Source organism: Myripristis murdjan, chromosome 2, assembly GCF_902150065.1.
Source record: "Myripristis murdjan chromosome 2, fMyrMur1.1, whole genome shotgun sequence".
Classification (NCBI taxonomy): Eukaryota; Metazoa; Chordata; class Actinopteri; order Holocentriformes; family Holocentridae; genus Myripristis; species Myripristis murdjan.
The window spans coordinates 4,012,523-4,030,124 of NC_043981.1; the positions used below are offsets into that span (position 1 = coordinate 4,012,523).

The 17,602-nt window shown below is 41.1% G+C and overlaps 1 protein-coding gene across 7 annotated transcripts in view; it reads right to left on the reverse strand.

Annotated features, from left to right (window-relative positions):
- The window catches only part of LOC115374653 (R3H domain-containing protein 1-like), a 56,234-nt gene that overhangs the window by 20,838 nt on the left and 17,794 nt on the right, over positions 1 to 17,602 (reverse strand). For 5 of the 7 annotated variants that reach the window (XR_003929639.1, XM_030073684.1, XM_030073664.1 and 2 more), the window contains exons 4-15: positions 14,689 to 14,778; positions 10,879 to 11,002; positions 10,380 to 10,458; positions 10,067 to 10,126; positions 9,168 to 9,308; positions 8,088 to 8,196; positions 7,851 to 7,946; positions 7,504 to 7,529; positions 7,131 to 7,184; positions 5,897 to 6,129; positions 2,903 to 3,172; positions 1,104 to 1,246 (exon numbers count right to left, since the gene is read on the reverse strand). Coding sequence is in view for 6 of the 7 variants with exons in the window: in XM_030073684.1 (XP_029929544.1) it covers positions 1,104 to 1,246; positions 2,903 to 3,172; positions 5,897 to 6,129; positions 7,131 to 7,184; positions 7,504 to 7,529; positions 7,851 to 7,946; positions 8,088 to 8,196; positions 9,168 to 9,308; positions 10,067 to 10,126; positions 10,380 to 10,458; positions 10,879 to 11,002; positions 14,689 to 14,778 (1,425 nt within the window). In the remaining variant the exon portion in view is untranslated. The remainder of the gene's footprint in view (positions 1 to 1,103; positions 1,247 to 2,902; positions 3,173 to 5,896; positions 6,130 to 7,130; positions 7,185 to 7,503; positions 7,530 to 7,850; positions 7,947 to 8,087; positions 8,197 to 9,167; positions 9,309 to 10,066; positions 10,127 to 10,379; positions 10,459 to 10,878; positions 11,003 to 14,688; positions 14,779 to 17,602) is intronic. The other 2 variants (XM_030073691.1, XM_030073711.1) reach the window with 1 other exon arrangement.

The window sequence follows — 17,602 nt, forward strand, 5'->3', positions numbered from 1 at the left end:
AGGATTTCTGGACTTAATGCACTTTGTGAAGAGTCCAAATTGGCACCACTGAGTCAAAAAAGTTCAATTACTCCCGGAAAAGTGTATGAATAAACTCTTAATGAGCCAGGTCTGACAAGAGGTGGAGGGTGGGGGAGGGGGTATAATAACAGGAGAGGAAAGGTTCTGTACCACAGTGTACTGTTGGTTAGGACAGACAGGCAGGAACTGAGAGGGAGGAAGAGGAGGAGGAGGATAAGAGACCGTTGGGTAGTGGATGGTCTCAGAGGGCAGCTGGAGAGGAGGACAGACTGGCTGAGGAGGGAAGGACACAACAGATGGACAGAGAGACAGGAGATGAGACTCTGAGAAGAGTGGTAAAACAGTAGGAAAAAGTTAACCCAGTTTCATAGCAAGCCACTTCTCCCTCAGTTTGACTGTATAAGGTCATTAGGCCAGGCTATAGGGATACTTCACCCATAATGCGTGATATTTATATCAAATACTCACTGTGTGCTGCTGCCAATCCCCAACAAAGAAAGTTTTACTCCAAAGCCTTCATGGTAAAAACATATTCTGAAAATGCTAGCCACCTCTGATCCAATGGAAAAAATTGTGTCTGTAATTTTACAGTTTTATAAACGCAAAACACTATCAAAGGTTATGTTTGGTTTTGCTGTAAAACCAAAAAATTAATGTGTTTGGGAAGCACTGAGCATACGGTTGCATGCAAGAGACCTGCATTACACAGTGTGAGCTTTTTAAATTCAACTTTTTTTGACAGCATTTTGATGTTGTAAAATCAGAAAATGAAAGACCCATTTTCTTCTACTGAATCAGACGTGGCTAGGATTTCTGGAGTATGAATGTAACATGAAGGCCTGTGAGTAAGGCTTTCTTCGTCGGGGGTTAAGGTCAGCACACCTGAGCACTTTCTTTTTAAGAGAGAATTGTTAGAAAAGAAAATAATCTGAACTCACTGTCTACACAGCACTGCATCATGGACATTTTTACCACGCTGCGTAACGGCTGACTGATTACAAAGCAGAACAAGATTTGCATGTGCACCACAAGGTTGCTAAATCCAGGTTCACTATCAAAACTATGTAGTCGCAAACACTGACCTGGGAGTGGAAGTGACTGGTTGGTTGTTGTGGCATCAGTGGCTGTTGGGTTTTCCCCTGCTGCAGGCTCCTGCCAGCAGCTGGGGCGACAGTGGAGGGGTTGTAAACTACAGTGCTGCCGTCAGGGTTGATGAAAGGCTTTCCTGTCAATGAAGAGTGTCATTTAGAGGAGATCAGAAACTGCACCAATGTGGGCTGCACACGTGCAAAAAGATGTTGACATAAATGAAAAACACTTGAACTGCGCATGTTCTACCTTAGTTTGGAGGGAGACAGATATTTGGGCAAACCTCACTTCTGATAAAGTACAGAATAAAAACAAAACCTGGATACAAAATACAGGAAGCTATAATGAAGAATGTAGATCAATCTACATCACTGACAAATAATCTAATGAGGAATTAGAGAAAAGTGAAAAATCAGTAGAAATTGATTAAAACTTTTGTTTTCATTGAGTAAAACACAGTAAGTTTTTGACAACAAAAACGTGTTTAAAACTATAACAATTAAAATGACTAAAACTAAAATGCATTTTAGACTAAAAAACTAAAAGTAGATAAAAAATTGTCCATCAAAATTAACACTGCTTCCAATATATGGTTGGAAGCTACATCCAAAAGCAGGGTACAAAGGAGAACAAGTATCTGTGGCTTTGGTAGCACTTCTAGTTCAGTTTGCAGTCTAAAAGTGCACAGCTGTGCATGCAAGGATCACTAATGAATATTTAGGGACTTCCCTCCATCTGCTCAATGCATTTTGATTAGCTTGTTTTGGTTTGACAGCTAATCTGACAGACTAACTGAGTGCAGCCCATGTCGACCTGTAGTCATGGATATTCATCAGAACAGCAGAAGACCTCAGACGGTTTATTTTGAAGTCATGCAATGCCATCAGAGCTACCCCGCTTCACTGCCTAGCGACCCCAAGTGAGAAATCCTGCCTGTTGCCGTTTTGGAAATATCGAATGCTGCCTTCATGTACTCCTTGTAAGCTCCTTCTTTCATGTTTTGAAGTCAGAAAAATGATGAGCCGCCCAATCAAAGACTTTTAGTCTGAAATAGTGACAAGACGAACCCTTAAACAAAAGCCGTGTTTTGGTGGTAGCTGTTTTATCTTATAAATCAAACAGCACCGAGCTTCCTCCTGTTGCAGCTTCAAAATTGAAAAGAAAATATACAGTGGACATGTCGTTAATAGAACTTCGTAATAACATAAACAAGCTCAATTATTTACAAAGACAGTTCGTAAGATAATATACAGCATCTACAGGTATCAGAGAGTTAAACTGAATACTTTTTAAGACCATTAAATGCCAATTTTAATGAAAGTTTAAAACTTATTTTTGGACAAGTCACCCCTTTCATATTTAAATAGGCTTTGCAGTTAAGCACTATGTATTTGATCCAGTGCAGAGATTTGAATATGGCAGATTTTCAGCTAAATGATCCTGTGAAGTGTTGTAATGGTTTTCTTTGGTTTAGATGGCAAGGTGGTGCTGTGATAAATCTTATCATTACTTTTTGCCCACATAACGTGAATCATCAGAACCATCAGAAATGTTGACTGATGTAGAAGAACTCATTTTGACCAAAAGAAATAGATGGATAAATGAAATGAGATAAAATGTTTGGTGAAATTAATACCTCATAAATTCAAATTTAAGATGATTCAATGTCTTTTAAGGCCTCCCTGACATTTTGGTGACATTTTGGTGATAAGACTTATGACTCTTGATTGATGATTTAGTATGCTTGCTTATTACAATACTTGTGACAGGATATGAAAGCAGCACAAAGTACCTGTGTGTGGGTTGACCAGAACAGTGCCAGGTGGTATCCCTGAGGCCTCTAACGGCAACACGTAGATGTTTGTTGCAGCGGTAGCAGCTAGCGGCTGGGCTGGCGAGCTCTTGGCTGTCTCAGGGTGCCCAGAGCCCCTAGTGTCGTTGGCAGGGTGGGCTGCAGGTGTGCTGGGGATGCTGGACTGGGGTGGGACTGATACTGGGAGAGGCAGCTGGGGGCGAGACAATGAGCTGGAGGAGGAACCGACGCTTGTGCACGACTCTGAACCTGAGGGAAGAGAGAGCCAGGGTTCTCACTCTTCATGGAAATAATTGTCCAGGATTTACAGTGAATCAAAATGGACAAAGAGTGGCTAAAAAGCTCAAAATTGTAATAGCTAGGAAAATATCCTTTGTAATCTCAGACCAACTCAGTCTCAGTCTAACAGCAAGTCTATACATTTCTAACATTTCCAGGTTTTCCAGGGTGCATGGGAACCCTACGAGCACTGAAAACAAGAAGTTAAATTTTTAAAAAATCTATACTTAGATAATCTCACACAGTTCAATATTAGTCAGACACTGAACTGTGATGCTCAGTGCAGTCCATGAGTTATTCTGTGATGCAGAGTTGTAATTTACATTTATCGGTGTAACCACTTTCCCTCAACTTGCCTCATCTACTTCACTTAATGATTTTCTGTGGTTCCCAGAATGCCTTTTGACACTGCTCTGAGAACAGGCATAATCTTGCTGCATTCAGCTGTGTTCTAGGTTATAGGTGTACATGGAGATAGTGATATTGATATCAGCAGTGGAGTTTTCTGGTTAGAAAAAAAAAAAAAAAATCAAGAAGTAATTTCTGGCATTTAAAATGTGGCTGGCTGCACTGGATTCTGGTCTGTTGAGGCTACTGTTGGTGAAGAAATTGATATCTCTGCCTCTTCTACGATGTATTTCTCCCTGTATGATTGCTGAACATGGCTGTGGGAATGGGAACAATACTAAAAACAACAAAACGAGATTCAGTATTGGGCAGAAATAGGGGGGAGAAAGACATTGGTTCATATAAGTTTGCCCCATAATGGACTATATTTTGTTTCTGTCCAAGCCAGAAGACAGACTTCCATTTTAGATGATGAATGACAGAGCATTTCATATAATCAAAAACAATAAACCAGTCTGTTCAGAATGTATGGCCCAAATGAATAAGAGGAATTTAGCCTCCATCATAGAAATATCAGCTAACTGATCCTTTTAGCCAGAGATGCTGTGAGCCTGTTGCATGGAAAGGTTATTTGAGGGCTGAGGAGAAGGACAAACACAGGGGAGCACAGCAGCACACACAAGATGTCTCCTCGACTTACACTCCCAAACACAATGTGAAGGCAGCCAGCCGCCTCGTAAACAACTTTAAAAAAAACTGCTCGGGCAAAAAAGCCTGCTGCAACTATCTCCCTGTGAAAAATGGAATGGCAAAAATAGAAAAATGGCAGACGAAAACAGCGGCAGAGTTAGAGGGGGGAAAATAGAGAGCAGAGAGCCGCGCTGACAGAGAAAACCGGTGTATTTCAACCCAGTTTGTATGCATTTCACCAAGATAAAGCACACAGGTTCACAATGAGGAAGACATTTCAACTGATCACAGCCAATGAGGGAACAAATGTATCATATAGTGTAAGCTACCACACTTGGGGAGCAGCATTAACTTTATCTCTTCGACATGCTTGGCACTTTCAGTGCCCGAAGTTATACATTACGCAATATCTCTTACCAGTGTACTCTGCTGCTACGACAGTTTTCAAGAGGCCATTTCATCCAGTGGTCCTATTGTCACAGGGTGTTGCCTATTATGGTTGATTTTGCTGACTAAAGCTGTGATTAAAACTATTCAACACTTTTTACAGGACAAAAACTGAACAAAAATGAATCTTTGCTGACTAAAACTATGACAAAATACCACAATGTTTCTGAGAACAAATAAAACCAATGAATAAAAACACAACCTCAGTTTTGTAGGGTACACATATATAGGAAAACTTTGATTTCCACATTGAGTACAGCAAAAAAATCTGAAGCTAGATACACAATACAAGAAGCTATAATGAGGAATGTAGATCAAGCTACTTATAGAGATCACTACCAAATATTTAATGAGGAATTTATGGAGAAAATAGTGTGAAAAATCTGTAGAATGACTAAAATATGACTGGAACTAAAATGCATTTTCATCAGAAGCCTAAGACTAAAGCTAAATTAAAATTGTCTGTCAAAATTAACACTGTTGCCTGTGTTGTTGTACAGTAACCAGTTTTGACAGCTGTGCAGCTCCAGAGCAGCCTACAGATCTTACTGACCATGCCAGGACACTAAACATGTCTTCAGGCGCCCAAAAAGCATGAGGAATTTGCTTAAAGCTCTATGATGTAGAATATCTGTTCCCGCTCACCCAATGACCCATCTAATTAGTGACTTTTTCTTTTCCTGTTGTAGCTAATGCTCAAAGGGCTACAAGCAATGTGGGCACTTGCCAGTGAGAGAATGGGTCAAAATTTTAGATGAGGAAAGAAATCCTTCTAACTCCATGTATCCTTCAGCAATTTATGGACAATGTCATTGGCTCCTGTTCAAACAAGATCTGTCAGTCTCACAGAAACAGATCCAGGTCTGTTTTAAGGCTATTCATTAAAATATATATATATATATATATGTATATATATGCAGCTCAATATTTACTACTACATTTTCAAAATGCAAGTGGTTGCAGTTTTCTTTTCTTAAGGGAATGTGTCTCAGAGTGCATAAGTAAGGTGTTTTTTTGTGCTGTGGAGAATCTCTGGCCGTCACAGAAAATCTCTCATTTTACACAAAGGGAGAAAATGCTAAGAACGTTGGTATCTCTAACATCTCAGCACATTAGTATCTAAAAAGTGCACTAGGATTTTTTTTTTTTGCCACATATTGTGCTGCTCTGTCAGTCTGTCTCTCTCAGTCACTGCCTTCTTTTCCTTGCCTGTTTTGGAGAGCCTCCCGGTGCTCTTGCTGCTGGCCATGCTGTCACCTCGGACGAGGCCCGGGGAGATGCCGCTGAAGCTGCTGGCCTTGGTGATGGCGGGCCGTGGGGCGAGCCGGTTGGAGCTGTCAGAGCTGTCGGTGCTGCTCCACGGGCGAGGCTCGCCATGCCGGGGCAGCGTTTCTGTCTCTGAGCTGCTCTGCCGGCTGGCGCCTGACCGACCGGCCCGAAGCCTAAAAAGGCAGGGAGTCTCCGTTTGTACTTCATTATATGTCCACATAAAACATGTTTTAACAGTCTTGCTCTCCAAGTTTGAATTTATTCTATAGCTTTAAAACGTCCTAACCTTAAATAATTACTGATTTTTTTTATCATATATTTTTAAACGTGCTCTTTATATAAACCCAACACTACATTTGGTTTAGACTTCTGTAAGAACTTCTTTAGCATACCAGACAAGTGCACATCACTATAATCACAGCATATACAGGTTAAGTTAAATTTGATACTTTAAAAAAACAAAAACAAACAAACAAAAAAAACATTTTTAGTGCAAGTTTGAATTAATTTACAAATGTTTTTCAAAATTAAACAAAGATATGCACCATTCTGAGGAAACAAAACAACAAAATACATACTTACAACAGGCTGACTCATAACTTTAATAGCAACCCATAACGTAAGATGTCTGCTTACAAAATGGTTGTGTTTTTGAGGACAGAGTCAATTTTCAGATCAACATTTTCTGAAAATGGAGACAGTGTTTTGGAATGAAACTCACTAGTGTAGTATGAAAAAAACAAAAACAAAAAACATTTGTAATTCTTGGCACTGTATTTAAGACATTAAAGCTATGTTTGTCTGTACTCAATACCTCTTAAGACTATGAATTTAGGTAATTCAATTTTAGATATTTTAAGTTTATATGGTCATAAATTCTTTGCAGTTTGACCAACACAGGCTCTGTATTCCATTTAGACATCAGTCAGCTCTAGTCTCAAAAACAGTTTTCAGCTATAGATTGGAAGATTTGGTCTGAATTGGCTACACCACATGAAGAAGACTGGGCAGAAAATCCCATTTAAAAGAAGCTTTCTTGAAAAGCAAAGCAAATCCTCAGATCAGCAGTGCTGTTCCTAAGACAGCCGAATAAGACAGACGGAGATTCAAAGGGTTTTGTACCTGTGATTCAGTCACAGAAACAGCTGAATGATCGGTGACAGGGTGGACCTACCTGAAGATTTGCCGCCTCTGTTGGGTGCTCATGCATGCTTCTTCATCCTGAGCTCTGGGGAGAGAGGAGGTAATACAGAAGAGGTGATCGCACTGGCAAAATGAGATATCCACCATGTAAAAAATGTGACACCTAGTCTGATAAAACCTGCTTTAACTACTGGCCTGGAAGCAAAACTCCGAAGCGTATTGAAAAGGCAGTAAAAATAGTTACATTTTTAAGAATGTAATCACCTGTACTGGCAAATGAACATTAAGTGCCAATATAATACGCAGCTTACTGGAATGAAATTGTCCCTCAATGAGAAATACAGCAGACTCAATGGACTTGTGGTGGTTAATACAGTATGTCACATTGTCATTTGAACACTTACCTTCTATCTAGAATGAAATGATCTCCCTGTGGGTGAAAAGTAAAATTGCAGTCAAATAAAATGTTTTAGATTAATCACAATATTTTTTGTCCCTATTACTATTAAGAACATTTCTTCTGTTAAGTTATATACATAAACAACTGGTGAATTTGCCTCCTAGAGTTTTATATAAAATCAGTCAGTCTAAATCTTAGCAACGGGGACATTTTCATGACCAAAATCATAACAAAACTACATTGACATTCATAAATCCAGCACTGGTAATTGGTAGCAACAAAGTCTACTGAATTTGCACATGAATAAAAATGACACAAAGATTTGTGCAACACCCCCCAACTCCCCCTCACTTCGTGTGCAAATATCCTGTCTCTGGCTCGCTGGTACTCCTCCTCCCTCTCCTCCATTGATTTGCTTCTCTTGTCAGCTTTCAGACGCATCCGAATCTGCCAAGGACAGACACACACACACACACACACACACACACACACACGTCTTTAACAGATATGTCAGGGACGCCAGATTGTCCCACTCTTACCAACATGTCAGAAATGAAAGTGACAGCTTGGGGAAAAAAAAACACCTACCGTGCTGTCTTCGCGATCAAAGCTGGAGTTGTCTCGTTTGAGAATGTAGCGTTTCTGAAAATCGTCTGCTCTGTCATCCTTGATGTGCTCGGAGAATTTCTGATCGGGTCTGTCGGTGGGGAATTTACAAGAGTTTTAGTGGTGGCTTAATTTGAGGCATATGCTGACAGCAACATATGTTAACCAACAACCGGGGCAGGAATCCAGGTTATTTGTCAATTGATTGCTGTGCCTGGTGATTGCCAAAATTCACTATTTAAAAAACGTAACCAAGAGAAGAGAAGTCGCCAAGTATAAAGGTATAGTATGGGATGATCAGCGATAGTGGTAAATAAAAATAAGTAAATAGGCAGGTAAACCTAGGTGGTGATATCACAAGGTAAACAAGCACCAATATATACACAAAGCAATTATATTAAATAAATGAATAAATACCTAAATTATTCATTTGTACTTTTTTCAATTACATGATCCAATCCTTAAATAATGCCCACATCTCTTTTTTTTGCATTTCTGCTTTATTTGATAGTAACAGAGGAGACAGAGGGGAGAGAGGGGATGGCATGCAGCAAGAATCAAACCCAGGCCACCGCGGTAAGGACTTGATACGCTATATGTGCTCTAAGAGGTTGGGCCACCAGGGTTCCCCATTAATGCACACATATCAGTCTGACACTACTTGCTATGATGTATAGATCGAACCACCATGACATCACACTAACACCAGCCACTTCCGGATAGAAAAATGGCGGTTCATTTGAATTGTGGAGGCTTGTGAAATCGTCAAATTTGATAATTTCTGTGGTCATTATTCAACTGTAATTGTAACGTTCAAAGATAAGCAGTAAAACAAAATGGTCTGAAAAATCTTGACATTTCTGATGGGATGATTTCATGATTATTTTATGTTTCTGTATTGTTTAGCCATTGCTTTGATAAGCTAAACTCTAAACAACAGCCCCATCACTGCTCAGGGTAACTACTACCGTTTTTTTGCCCCCTTTTGCTTTGCACCATTGAACTTGTTACTAGTTACTGTATAAACAGCAGAAACCATGAACTAACTAAAGAGAGGCTCACATTCTGGTGTTGGTGGTTTTATTGATGACCACTGACTTTCCGCTAGGGTCCACATTGTGGTCCATGCCAAAATAGGCGGCCACTCGGTGTAACAGCATCCTGTGGTAGGACGTCATGGGAGGAAACTTCCTCTTCTGGCTTCTAGAGGGAGATATGGTTGTTGTGAGTAGGATCTGGGATACTGAGTTAGGACTTTTATTCAACTTAGATGATGGGCCAATTCATCATATAAAAAGTCTCTACAAGTCAACTCATTCCTTCAATTTAATTTTCTAAGCTCTTCTAAAAAATGTTGTATATAGGTTACCTCCATCAGTCAGAACCCATTTAAGAATAAGCTTAAAGTGCGCAGCTAGAGATGCAGTCTGTCAAGTACAGCGGCGCCCGTTTCATTTGGTTGGAGTCTACAGTTGTTCCCTTATTGCCTTGTAAGGAAATAACTGCTATCAAGTCTGGTTTGAACATGTTTCCAATAGTTTCTGAGGTCACTGGAGGGGGACTTTAAGCCCTCAGTCTTTCTAGACAAGCATGACTTCATTAATGAAGTCTTCATAGTGAAGCGTGGCAGACAGTCTTCAAGGCTTTTTCTTAGCTGGCTCTGTTCCATGCTCACACCACATTATGGGTGTCTTTCAACACGCTTACACATGCATTCTTGTGTCTTCCGTAACATGTAACACTGGCAAATGGGACGTCCCAAGATTCATTATGAGAATGTTGTATCACATCATTCCACAGATGTGCTTAAAACAGCGGGTTTAAATAACAATCTGTGTGTGTGTGTGTGTCTCAACTGATTAAACACAGGACTAGACATCCCTAGGAACACAGGTAATATGTACATGAGCTCAAATTATTAGTAGTATTTATGAATACTGTTATATGCAATAATTTCTTACTCGTTATTGCTGATGAAGTCCAGGATGTCTTGCTCCAACTTAAGTAGCATGATTCGATCCCTAAGGTGCAAGTATAAAAAATTATTTATCTTTTTTTTTAGTTTTTGTTACACATTGTTGGTCTGGTACTAAATACTTCACAATAGGGCTGACAATTGAGAACATTTATCATTTATCTTTGAGGGCATACGAAAGATCATTAATTGTCAGTGATCAAATATAAGAACAATAAGTAAAGCTTGATAAATGAGTTTCCAAGTCAGTCTTTTACTACAGTGGTCTAACCTCATTCAGGTGTGTATAGAGAACTTACCTAGGGTTGCTCTTCAGCGTGTTGACCAGGAACTCATGGAGATCGATGCCAGTTGAATCTGTATAGTCTTGGCTGGAATCTAATCAAGAGAAACAGAACAGTCTTTGGAAATGAGGCTACGCATCAGTTGCTTATCATCTAAAGAAAGTCAGGGTGTTGCTTGAAATATTTCCCAGCAGCTGCTGTGACTGTGTCAACAAATGTTTCATTAATGTCACTTTATTCTCTCATAAAGGCCCTACAAAAAAAAAAAAAACAAACAAACAAAAAAACAAAACTTTAAAAAGAAAAAGAAAATTTAACAGTACATTTTAAATAGACCTGTCACAACACACTTTACACAGACTCTGAAAAAAATTTAAGAAATCAGGCAAAGACAATCAAGCAAAACTCATAGTCCCAAGGGAGGAAACAACAAGAACTGGTACAGGTGTTGAAACTAGGGGTTGAAATGAATTAATCACATTTCAAAGCCTCCCAGAAATCCCTAGGCGCTCACCTCTAGACAGCATTTTTCTCTGTGTTTTCTCTGGTTTGTCTGCCTTGTCGCAGCTGTCCTCTTTCTCACCTTGGTCCTGTGCTGATCTTTCCTCCTTTTCAAAGGGCTGAAGAAGGAATCCATCCTGTCCGGAGAAAAGCAACAACTGATCTCTTATGCCTCGGACTAAAATCACAGGAGAATGAAATCGTTCCCGATGCTGTGTTTGTTTTATGCCGTGTCGGATGTGTGTTTTTGGCACACCGGCTGGGTTAAACAGTTTCAGGCTACTTTCAGTGGTGACCACACACAAGTTCAATCAAGCTTAGAGTCAGCATTGTACAAGGGCACCGTGTGACTTAGACCTGTTGTGAATGACGAAGAGACATCAGGCATTAATTTAGAAAAGAGGCATTAAGTATGAGGCATTTAATTCTCTATGATCTCGCCTGAGGTTCTAGGTTAATTAGAGAATAACATGGGCAAACAAGGCCACTGTAAGAGACTCTTAATAAACGCTCCTGATTTATCATTGAAAACCGTTTCATCTCAAATGAGCCTTGCCAGTAATAATGCGCCTGCGTCCATGAATTCCAAATCACTATGGCAATTAATCTGCCAGATTAGCTTGTTTTATTAAGCACCTGAATAATACATGAATTTGAGCCCAAAATTAAACAACACAGCACATTTCATTCCTTAAAATTAAACAGAACGAGGAGTTAGTTCTAATCCCCCCACTTTGAAAATTCTTTAAATCAACTGTGCCTCAGTCTGGCTCGAAGACTGGTCTGCCGTCTAGCGAGATCTAATGAAAATGGCCTTGGACTACCCCAGTCATGCTCCTCTAGCCTTAGTCTGTCTGTGCTTTGTGCCCATACACACACACACACACACACACACACACACACACACACAAACACACACAGCTCAGAGTAGTATCTGATTTGCTTTTCAGGCATTCTACAAAGGTTGAAAGGAGAGCTGAACAGAGAAGTGAGAGACAGTGTGTGGTAAAGGAGGCAGAGCGGCAGGCTGGCCTAGTGATTGGAGACCACTCCGGAACCAAAAGGTCGCAGGTTTGATCCCTGTAATAGCTGCTAAGCAACATAAAGAAGCCTTAACTTCTCCCTCATTTTAAAATGCTCTGAATAAAAGCATCTGCCAAATGCCAAAAAATGTAAATGTGAGACGTGACTAAGTGACTGAGTGAGATTGAGTGACAGCAAAAATTAGTGTAGGTTTGTGCGTCTGTTTGCAGAGCTGAGTTAAGTGACAGCGAGCTTGTGTGTGTGTGAAGTGTGTGTGTGTCAAAGCAGAGGATTTGCTGGCAAGAAGCGGTGATGTTTGCTACTTAATGCCACCCTCTGCATCACATGGAAGCCGCCTGGTTGATGTGCAGCTGTTGCAAGCTACCACCTCATTTGTTTCGTGACATCCATTTTCCTCAAGAAAAAGGAAAAATATGAAGAAAATCATGCTCTCCTGAATATTTAATTAATGCGTTGTCAGTCTAAGACAAAAGTACAGCCTGTATTCACAGGTCCTTGACTACTGGGGAATTGACAGCTATGCACACAATATAAACGTAGATGTGTTTTTTTTGTTTTTTTTTTTCAGTATGCTGCAAAGGGCTGGACAGCCCACTGTCCTTTGAGGAAAAATGCCTATAAATACATATGGTAAGTCTGGGTAGCTGAGGGGTTATGGATTACTTGTTGATACTACCAGTCTGTGTTTATGTCTGTTAAGGTAAAAGTGCTGTTAACTCTTTATTTGAAATGGAAGACAATTATATCAAAATCAACATTGCTATTATCTGGACAGGCTAGCAAAAAGGATGGTTGATTCGGTTCACAGATAATCTAAAAGTTTGTGGTTTGAATGGGAATCTAAATGCTTAGGGCTGAATGTATATCCAACTAATGGGCTTTTTTCTTTTCTTTATTTAGTTTATTGCTTTACCTCGCCCCTCTAGGCTAGTTTGCCGCAGAGCTCTGCTCAGAGAAGTCTCAACTCCAGGTCCAATAACAGTAGCCAGGGAAATATCAGGAGTATTCAATTAGAGCGCTCCATAGCTCTCTGTAGCTGACGTGTGGAAATTGTAATTTCCTCGACATGATTGATGGCAGTAATACAGCACGTCGTGTGAGTGCAGACGATGCGAGACTGTCGTGGGAATAACACCACCCTCTGGTTATGGAGTTCGGTGCTGACTGGCTGAAAGGCCTGGAACAGACGCACCTGTGTGTGCGCGCGTGTGTATGGGGGTGGGGGTGGGTGTGTGCGTGTGCGCCAGGAGCTGTGCACAGTGGCATGTAATAGAAATTGTTTCATTGGAGAGGCTTCGCCCAAAGACACAGAGTAGAAGAAGAGTTGATTTAGCTAACTAAGAGCTGCTTGGTGTCAGAGCTCCAAACTTTCTCTTTTGATGATGTGATGCTTTCATCAGCCCGTCACAGCCAGGTATTTTATCATGCCTGTCAGAGGGAGGCTGTTGATCCAGAGCACGATCCATACACTGGGTGTCTATGGGTATCAGAGAGCTGAACATAATGCTTTTTGAAAACCTGTTTAACATAAAATTGAACAAAATTCAAAGACTTTTTATTCAAATGAGAATTTCAGTCAAGTATAAAGGCAAGTGATATAAAGTTACTTCAGTGCAGAAGTCAGTTTTAGATAGAAATACAGTAGGTTATTAAATAGATGATTCGATCAACTCTTTCTAACTAGGGCGTAACCATGCACTCTCTGAGGTCATGCCCCCCCAATGCTGAGAAAATACTAATCTGTTCCCCCAATGTACAGTATAAAATGTGTGTCTATGTTTGGAACATAAGGCCATAGAAACACAGGGTAAAGACGGGCGTGTTCAACATCCCCGAAAGCCCCCAGACAAAGGTTGGTTCCAAGTCGCTAGGAGGTTCCGCAGTCATGGGCCCATTGGACCTTCTCTTATAAGTGAATAGCAAAAGTATAGCAAAAAGCAAAAAAAAAAAAAAAAAAAAAAAAAAAAAAAAAAAAAACGAAAACATTAATTTTTGATATTTAGCCTATGGACCTATTTATTTTAAATATTTAGGCTCATTTTCCCATCGGAAGCCATCATATTTGCTGCTGCTGGAAAAGGCGTATATAATTTGTAGGTGTGTTTAAAGTCGGTAAACAGTAAGGGACTGACCAAAACAAAGTGGAATGGCAGTCACTATCTTAGGGACATCACAGACTATTCCTTTAAATGTGAATTCAAGTGGTCATTGTCCTCCTCAAAACTATGTCCTAAACGTGCAAATTTTCATACATATATAAATATCACAGAATTGTGGGAAAAGCATTTTAAAAAATCTGGGAAAGGGCTATCATTTGAACTCCAACAATGTCTGCACTATGGTTACACCTTTCTTATATACTAAAGATTTCTCTCTACTGGTCAAGCAAGGAAGAATTTGACTGAAAAAAAAAATTAATTAGATAAAATGTTACATTGAAATTATAACCTTATAAATAAATAAAAAATGGACACAATGTATTGTAAGGCCTAATATTTATAAAACTGAATATGAGACATTTTAAGACTTTAGAACCTGCACACACCCTGCATAGAGTACTAGGCCCTACGCTCAGAGCCTAAAACATTTATCTTTAAATAGTCAGAGAACCAAAACTAGACATCTCTTTATTTCCATTAACAGTGGTGATGTCAGCCATGGTCACCAAAGTGAAAGCCTGTAAAATGACAGAATGACCAACGTCCATGCTAATCAAGCAGGTTAGCTGCACCTCACAAATACTTGCCTGCTTCATGTGCATCTAAGAGGAGGGTTTTACCTGAGGTGCTGCTGGCGGCTCAGGAATAGGGGAAGGAGGGGACTCTTCACACACTGCCAGGCTCCGCACGAGCTTTAGCTTGGCATTGGGCTGGGGGGAGCGGCGAGGAGGTGGGGACAATTAAAAAAAAAAAACAACCATACACACAGGTCACATATCATAGGCTACACATTCCTACCAGCTGCATCGACATCATCACATGCAGCGACAAGCCGCCGGAAGCAAGCCAAAGTAAATCAGCCAGCAAGCACGATCAAATGTTACAAAGCAGAGTGACCAAGCCTTTTAGTTCTAAGACCTTCTCAGATATCCTGAGCATAACAGTTTTAAATAACAAATGGACTAGGGCTTCTATCGCATCAGTCTAAGCTTTCTTGTGTTTTCCCTAATGAACACCAACAACATCGCAGCAAGCACAAAAAAACATCTCCATTTCACGCTATATATACTCACAGCAGGCACACTATACATCACACAACACTGTAGCTTTCAAGATCATTCACATAATGGCAGTTCAATAAATTTTGCTTGCATATATATTCCCAAGTGAGGTAATTTAGCCGTGTTTATGTATATTAAGTGAGGCCCTGTCTGCAGCAATACGGTGCAGACAGTATGATTGCTGTGTAGCAGTTTTTTTGTTTTTTTTTTAAACAGCAAACTGAGGTACAAGCTCCAGTTCAGTCCAAATGCACCATCAGACTGCAGTATCCCCGCAACAACATGCATGTCAAGCGTACAATACCTTAGAGTGCTTCACAGGCTGTCCGCAGGTAGGGGAGGGGTAGCAGGAAAGGGTGTGTGGTAAAAAAAAAAAAAAAAAAAAAAAAAAAAAAATCAAACAAACCACAGAAGACGAGGTGGGGGGGAAAAAAAGTATTGTTACTTTAAAAGTCGGGAGACGGTTGAATTAAATATGACTGGCCTACATTTTGCACATGCCTGCCCTAGCTGCAAGGGAGCAATTCACAACAATTCATACCAATAAATAAATAAATAAATAAATAAATAAATAAATAAAATACACACAACAATCTATACCAACCTTCCTCTTTGCTCAACAGACACAAATTCAGCACTCTTACACCATGCTATGGTGACCTTTGCTGCTAAGCTGAGAAATGTAGAAGCGCCGAGCAGAAATTTAGCAGCATGATCTGTGAAAATAATTTACAATTCTGTGCCCTGCCTCAAATCGCAACATGAGCATACACTGCTTCCTGGGAGCATGAATTAATTTTTTCGGAGCATATGCTACCTACGCGGTTGCACAGTGGCACCCTGTCCTCTCTCTCTCTCTCTCTCTCTCTCACACACACACACACACACAAACAGACGCACACACAAACAGACGCACACACACCCACTTCAGAAAACAAAAGCCAAGCGTTTGGCTGACAAGGATTCGGGTCAGTTTTATGCGTTGCTCCCAGCTCCATTTAGCTGTCATGTGAATCAGACCTAGGCGCTGAGCTGGGATGCAAAAAAGCAGAGACCAGCAGCCCAACAGTGTGTGAGACAGCTCGGTGCCTCTGTGCTTCACGCACTAGTGGCTGTGTGTGTGTGTGTGTGTGTGCATATAAACAGAAGGCCTCTCAGTAGCACACATAGAAGAGGAGGAGGTGGGGGGGTGGAAGCTAGCAGGAGCCATTTCAGTCCAAATCGTACCAGAGACCAGTCCTCTGCTTCCTAATCCTAACATGCACACACACACACACACACACACACACACACACACACACACACACACCCGTCCTTCCCACCTGTCCTCTAAAAATCAAAGGACAACCGTCCCCCTCCCTCTCTGAGCCTGTGGACCAGATAACGCCAATAATTTTTTTTTAAGTGAAATGGACTGCTGTTCGCCCATCTCCAGGGCCTGCGACCTGCCCCGCCCCTCCCTACATCAGGTAATGTGGATGTGGAGGCGGAGGCGAGTGCTGGGACTGTGAGCGCACCACTAGACCAGCTAATTGAGCGGTGCGGGGCCCGGCGGGGAATGAACAATGCCGGCAGGAGATAAAAAGGAGCGGGAAGGAGAGGAGGAAAAAAAAAAAAAACGAAGGGAAAGGGGCTGAAGTCAGCAGAAGCAGTGCGGCCACCAGGCACCTGTCCTGCCGCAGAGGACGGAGCTGGAGAACTGGAGGCAGATGGTGGCAAAGTCACCCTTCCCCCCCAACCCCCCACCACCCTTGTCCTCTATCGCAAACGCTATTCTCTCCCCTCTTGTTCGTGCGAGCACAGCTCCCACCCTATTTCCTCGCGCCCCTTCCCCGCCACCTCCATTCCGTCCTACCATTTACATTTTATGCATTAAACAGGTGCCCTTATCCAGAGCGACAGCAGAATAAGCTTCAATTCCTATATTGCCAAAAAATTACAAGCAGCGGAAAATAAGCAGCGAAAAGGTCAGGGGCTATAGCGCCGTCAGCATATCTTGCCATTCCTGTGACCATAGAATAATTATGAGAGGGTGAGTGCAGGGAAAGGAAATAGAATAAGATCTAAAGAGAAAGATACTCTATATTCAGAGGGAATAAACACACACAGAAAAATACAGAGGCAAATCCAGGCAAAGTCAGTGGAACGCAAACAGAATGAGATGGACACTTTGCTTTAGGCAGCATGAACTGAGGTGGAAAGGGATTCACTCCGGTTGAACACTACAAAGAAGTGGGAAAAAAAAGAAGTTCCCAAAAACCACTACTAATTTCCATTGCTAATTTTGCCTGTGTGGATATAGGGTCAGGCTGGGTTCATGCTTTCTGTGTGGCTGGAAGTGTTAGAGCTTCGTAGGAATGCAGTCGTTCGGTTGGCACACGTTGGCATTCACGCCTAAAAACTCCAGCACTGCGGCGTTGCTGTGAAAAATTTCAGCGCTCCAAAAAAACGCTGGAATGAGCCAGCGGTTATG